The sequence below is a fragment of the Coenobita brevimanus genome, chromosome 35 (assembly GCF_032717465.1).
Source record: "Coenobita brevimanus isolate Jiangsu-jjx chromosome 35, ASM3271746v2, whole genome shotgun sequence".
NCBI lineage: Eukaryota > Metazoa > Arthropoda > Malacostraca > Decapoda > Coenobitidae > Coenobita > Coenobita brevimanus.
Window position 1 is genome coordinate 1,658,379 of NC_136988.1, and position 6,622 is coordinate 1,665,000.

Sequence of the window (6,622 nt, forward strand, 5' to 3'; positions counted from 1 at the left end):
AGAGAGAGAGAGAGAGCATCGTAGTGAAGGGATCTGGTTATATTAGCTGACATTACGTAAAATTATCGAAGGAAAATTACGCGTTTCTTTGCCGTTATGTATACACTTCGTTGTTTACTATGGAGGCGATTTGTTTGTGGCCACCCCTTACGGGATTAAGGCGTCTGGCAATAGATAGATAGGTAGCTAATAGTGTGCGCTTGTGTGTGTAGAAGCAGCAGCTGTAATAGTAGTAATTGTAGCAGTAGTAGTAGCAGAAGTTTTGGTCCAGTTTTAAGTAGAAAAGTAATGCACTACAGAAATGTGATTCTTACTTCAGTCGGACGCTCCCAAAGATATCCTACTTTTATGTGAGGGAAGGTCTTTCTCTCGTGGTGTTGTGGTGTGTGGTGCTTGTGGTGTGGTGTGGTGTGGGGGGCTGCATTATAGCGTGGGCAGAGTGGTGTGTTGTGGTGGTGTAATGTATGTGTGTTGTGGTGTGGTGTGGGGGGCTGCATTATAGTGTGGCCAGAGTGGTGTGTTGTGGTGGTGTGGTGTATGTGTGTTGTGGTGTGGTGTGGGGGGCTGCATTATAGTGTGGCCAGAGTGGTGTGTTGTGGTGGTGTGGTGTATGTGTGTTGTGGTGTGTTGTGGTAGTGTGGTGTATGTGTGTTGTGGTGTGTTGTGGTGGTGTGGTGTATGTGTGTTGTGGTGTGTTGTGGTGGTGTGATGTATGTGTGTGTTGGTGTGTTGTGGTAGTGTGGTGTATGTGTGTTGTGGTGTGTTGTGGTGGTGTGGTGTATGTGTGTTGTGGTAGTGTGGTGTATGTGTGTTGTGGTGTGGTGTATGTGTGTTGTGGTGTGTTGTGGTGGTGTGGTGTATGTGTGTTGTGGTGTGTTGTGGTGGTGTGGTGTATGTGTGTTGTGGTGGTGTGGTGTATGTGTGTTGTGGTGGTGTGGTGTATGTGTGTTGGTGTGTTGTGGTAGTGTGGTGTATGTGTGTTGTGGTGGTGTGGTGTATGTGTGTTGGTGTGTTGTGGTGGTGTGGTGTATGTGTGTTGTGGTGGTGTGGTGTATGTGTGTTGTGGTGTGGTGTGGATGATGTCTAGATATGTTGGTGTTGTCATTGTGTTGGTTGGTGGAGGACGATGGGGTTTGGTTAAAAAATGTTCATGTCTTGTTAAATTACGTGTGTGTGTGTGTGTGTGTGTGTGTGTGTGTGTGTGTGTGTGTGTGTGTTTATGCAAGAAAGAAGGAACCAGAGGCCAGGAGCCCGCAAAACGTTCTTTCCAAAAAAAAATAATAATAAATAATACGTAAGAGAGCCAAATTCAAGATTCGTTCATTTTGAGATGCTTGAACACACTACGTTTTGAGAGACTGGAGATCATAGGAAGTAGGAAATACAGACATAGGGAGACAGTTCCAGAGCTGACCTGTTGCATAAATGAAGGACTGGGAGTAACGGTTAACTCTTGCATTACCGAGTTGGACAGAAAAGGGATGAGAGTTTGTTGCTAGACGGGTGCTACGCGCCCGTCGTAGAGGTGAAAGGATGCAAGCAGACAGTTCAGAGGAGCAGTGACCATTGAAGTAGCGATAGAAAAGAGATAAAGAGACAACAGTGCGGCGAAGAGACAGAGGTTGAAGGGAGCCAGTAAGAGGAGGAGAGTTAATGAGACGAAAAGCCTTTGACTCCACCCTATTGAGAAGAGCTGTATATGGGGAGCCTCCCCACACAGGAGAGTTGTACTCTACACAGGGGCGAATAAAACCCCTGTATAAAGTCAACAACTGTGCAGGGAGAAAGAAGGAACGGAGTCGGCTTAGCACACCTAATCTCTTGGGAGCAGCTTTTACAAGAGATGTAATATGATCTTTCCAAGATAAGTCCCGAGTGAATGAAACCCCAAGCATGTTCAAGGATGATGTGTGTGTTTAATTTGCCCGTGTTCGTGACTGATATGGTGTATGTCCAGCTTTGGTTTGCATATTTCAGTGTTTTGAAAATGAGTCGTGTGTGTGTGTGTGTGTGTGTGTGTGTGTGTGTGTGTGTGTGTTTGATTTGCCCATGTTTGTTGCTAATATGGTGTATGTCCAACTTGTCTTTTGCATAATTCAGTTTTGAGAAGGTCGTCTGTGTGTGTGTGTGTGTGTGTGTGTGTGTGTTAGATTTCTCCATGTTTGTTGCTAATATGGTGTATGTCCAACTTGTCTTTTGCATAATTCAGTTTTGAGAAGGTCGTCTGTGTGTGTGTGTGTGTGTGTGTGTGTGTGTGTGTGTGTGTGTGTGTGTGTGTGTGTGTGTGTGTGTGTGTGTGTTTGTTTATTTTGCCCATGTTTATTGCTAATATGGTGTATATCCACTTTGGCCCCTGCATAATTCATTGTTTTGAAAATGAGTCTCGTGTGTGTGTGTGTGTGTGTGTGTGTGTGTGTGTGTGTGTGTGTGTGTGTGTGTGTGTGTGTGTGTTTTGAGTGGATTCCAGACTGTTGTTAGAGATCCTTATGTGTATAGGTAGTGTGTGTGTGTTATCAGTGCACTGGGCTTACAAGATGCCTATGCAGTGATGGTGTTTATGTTTTGGTACGGGTCGTCTGCTTATTATGAGTGTGTATGTCGCCGAATTCTAGCATGTTTAGCTAAGCGGAGTCGTTGTTGATGCGTAACCTCGTTCTGTAGGTGATGCGCTGTGACAAATGGAAAGGTTGACTGGGAGAGATATGTAGATTAGAGCCTGAATTCTTCACTTTCTCTAATTTGGGGGGACTGCACAGAACCCGGCCTCAGAGAGTTAGAAAAAATATACAGGGTCTGTCTAGAAAGTGTCCAACCTTAGTCTCTAAAAAAATAAATAGCTAACCTGTTGTGCTAGGACACCAATCCCGCTTAAAGTAGGCTCCCTCTGACGACACACGTAGCCCAGCGTTCTTTGCACGGCCTGAAGTATTTTTGAGAGTCGGTTTTCGGTAGCTCCTGCAGGTGTTTCGTCGCGTTCGCCATGATCTCGCGGATGAACGTCGCTGGAGACATTGTTGGGGTGTGCAAATGGCCATCCGGACTTTCTGAAGACTGTTGTCACTGGAGATGAGACCTGGGTGTACAGATATGACCCTGAAACCAAAGCACAGTTGTCTCAGTGCAGGCATGCAGGGTCGCCACGGCTAAAAAAAACACGACAGTTCTGCAGCAAGGTGAAATGCACTGGCATGTTGACAGTTTTATCGACGACCGTGGTGTTGTGCATCAGGAATACTCTCCAGAAGGTCAGACTCTCCACAGACATTACTGCCTCGATGTTGTTCGTCGTTGTCGTGACGCAGTTTGCCAGAAGAGGCCAGACCTTTGGGAAGCAGCAAGTTGGAAGCTGCACCACGCCAGTGCACCTGCCCATTGTTCTCAACTGATTCAGGAATTTTTCACCAAGCGCAACATCCCGCAGGTCCGGCAGGCTCCCTACTCACCAGACAAGGCTCCGTGCCACTTTTGGTTACTCCCCAAGCTCAAATCTCCGCTGAAGGGTTCCCGATATGTAGAAGGGATCATGACGAATGCGACGAAGCACCTGCAGGAGGTACCGAAAGCCAACTTTGAAAAATGTCTCAGGCGGTGGGACGAACGCTGGGCTGCGAGTGTCAAGGCAGAAAGGGATTACTTTGAGGGGGAAAATGTCTTACCTCAACAGTTAGCTATTTATTTTTTTATTTTTCAGAGCCTAAGGTTGGATACTTTCTGGACAGACCTCGTAGAATTCAAACTCTAACCTGTCTCTCACCCACCCAACCTAATACCGGTCTGTAGTGTTTTGGTTCCCGGATGAACGCCACATTTGCATCTCTATCCAGTTAACGGGGACACCATAGTAGGCCCCACATCACCCTGTTAGTTGGTTATATGGTTACCACCCAGCTTTCTAAATGGTTTCCTCGGTTACAGGAAACCATTAGGATTGTCACTCAGTGTAGAGCCACCAAAAGTGGAAAGAAGGGTAATAAAAAATGAGAGGAAGAATAAGAGAAATAGGAAAAGAGGAGGCCAGACCCAAGGAGAATAATTATGGCGAAGGAAGAACTAGGTAGCACTACATCAAGTGAGTGGATGATGGTCACTACAACCTCCCACCCCTAATGGCGAGTTGCAACAATAAATTAACTCTCAAATGTGATGCTAGTAACGAAGAAGTGCCATGGGAAGGCTTCAGAATCTTCATGCTGTGTCTGCTACTTGAGGTACGTAAAAAAGAAGATGAAGAAGAAATAGGTTGCGATTCTGGGCCAAGTTGAGGTGAAAGGAGGATAGCGAGACATTTATTGGTCTGAGAAAGGGACCGAGGACAGTTTCAAGTCGAATTGTCCTGCCTCGCTTGTAAACAGAGCCGAGACGAGACCTCCAAGGAATATCGGTCGAGGACAGTGAAGTGCTTGGTGGTGTTATGGCCAGCAGATGTGTGTGTGTGTGTGTGTGTGTGTGTGTGTGTGTGTGTGTGTGTGGATGCGGGTCTAGATTGCAAACTCATATGTGTACATTACTTAGTTTGCTTGCTGCCCGTGTATGTTTGTGTGTGTGTGTGTGTGTGTGTGGATGCGGGTCTAGATTGCAGACTCATATATGTGTACGTTATTTAGTTTGCTTGCTGCCAGTGTGTGTGTGTGTGTGTGTGTGTGTGTGTGTAATTCACCGGGTCGGTCAGAATCACTTGATGGTCGTGATCGTCAGCTTTTACCCTCCCGGAAGAGAGCTGAGAGCTCATATAGTCCGATCTAAGGGCAAGGCTGTGACCTGCACACACACCCGTCCCCTTGCTCAAGGGGGACAGTAAACGCCCACTTCGTCAGTGAAACTTTTCGCAGCCTGAGCGAGGCGCGAACTCCCGTCTGCCAGATGGCAAGCGAGAACGCTACCACTGAGCTAGCGAGCGTGTGTGTGTGTGTGTGTGTGTGTGTGTGTGTGTGTGTGTGTGTGTGTGTGGATGCGGGTCTCGATTGCAGACTCATATGTGTACGATATTTAGTTTGCTTGCTGCCCGTGTGTGTGTGTGTGTGTGTGTGTGTGTGTGCGCGCGTGGGTGTCTAGTTTACAGCCCCTATATATGTGTGTACATGCTTCTGTTTTTGCTTGCTATCTGTGTGTGTGTGTGTGTGTGTGTGTGTGTGGTGTGTGTGTGTGTGTGGTGTGTGTGTGTGTGTGGTGTGTGTGTGTGTGTGTGTGTGTGTGTGTGTGTGTGTGTGTGTGTGTGTACAAGGTCGTTATATCTGGGTAGGTGACGTTGGTGTCTGGGGAGGCTGGGGCGGAAAAATATATTAGTCTCGCCTGAAATAGAAGATGGGTGGATGGACAGGAAGAAAACGGATGGCGAGGTGGGTGTTTGGTGATTAAAAAATATATATTTGTGGCTGATTTTTTTTAGATAATTGAAGCTAAATTCTAGTGATGCTTGTTTTTATAATATATTGAACCATTTTATTTTGATAATCCGGTTGTCAAAATAATTACTGTATAATGACAGTAATAATAATGATGATAATAATAAAAATAATAACTGATGATGGCAGTAATATTAACAGTAATAACAATAATAATAATAATAATAATAATAATAATTCATAGTTATAATGATTAATAATAATAATAATAATAATAATAATGCATGATCTTAAATAGTTTATAACATGCATAACTATAATGTATTCATAATCAGAAAAAATAATAATGCACCGTTTATTAGGTTAAGACGCATATTATTATTATTATTATTATTGTTATTATTATTATTATTATTATTGTTATTATTATTATTATTATTATTATTATTGTTCTGCCTTGAATAATTTTATTTCTATGCAGTTTTGTAAAATAGAGAGAGAGAGAGAGAGAGAGTGTGGGAGGAGAAGTGATGAGAAAGGTGTGTGTGTGTGTGTGTGTGTGTGTGTGTGTGTGTGTGTGTGTGTGTGTGTGTGTGTGTGTGTGGCGATATTGTTGTTTGGGCTTTTTTCTCATCTTTTCTTTGGTGGGTCTCGTGTGGGGTGTTAGTTACGCCTGTCTGTCTCAGGGCGGCGCCTCAAACAACTCACTTCTTCGTGACTATTTCTTTTCCACTCTAACCTGGCCCAGATTTTCGTCTTGTAGCTTATTTCACGTAGCTCAGCGGCGGAAAAAGACGATACTAAACAGGGTTGGCATTAATTACATCAAATTGATTTAGTCATGTGATTGAGTCATTGACCTTTTTTGGTAAATAATCATGTTCTTTATTTTTATATACTTTTTTTTATCTAAAAGTTAACAAAAATGAAATGTGAAGGTTTATAACATGTGTGTAACCCTTTGTGTTGGCAGTTATTTGTTCAGATACTTGAGGATTAAGTCAGCAGATTCTGGAGACTGGTGCCATTACATATTGCTGTATTGTATGACAGAGAAATATTTGTGCATTTGTGACACTAGGTATTGAAATGATTTGTGCAGGTGAAATACTGAGCCATACATTACAGACCCCAGCCATAACACTAGGTAGGCTGTGCTGGCTGACTTAAGGCATAAACCCCAGCCATAAGACTAGGTAGGCTGTGCTGGGTCACTTAAGGCATAAACCCAGCCATAAGACTATACATAGGTAGCTGTGCTGGGTCACTTAAGGCCATGT

General features: G+C 44.1%; 1 protein-coding gene across 1 annotated transcript in view; it reads left to right on the forward strand.

The window, feature by feature from the left end:
- Window positions 1–3,523: 3,523 nt before the first annotated feature.
- Window positions 3,524–6,622, forward strand: part of LOC145396220 (fibrillin-2-like) — a 102,261-nt gene continuing 99,162 nt past the window's right edge. The window contains exon 1 of the mRNA XM_080269654.1: window positions 3,524–3,663. Coding sequence (XP_080125780.1) covers window positions 3,524–3,663 — 140 coding nt within the window. The remainder of the gene's footprint in view (window positions 3,664–6,622) is intronic.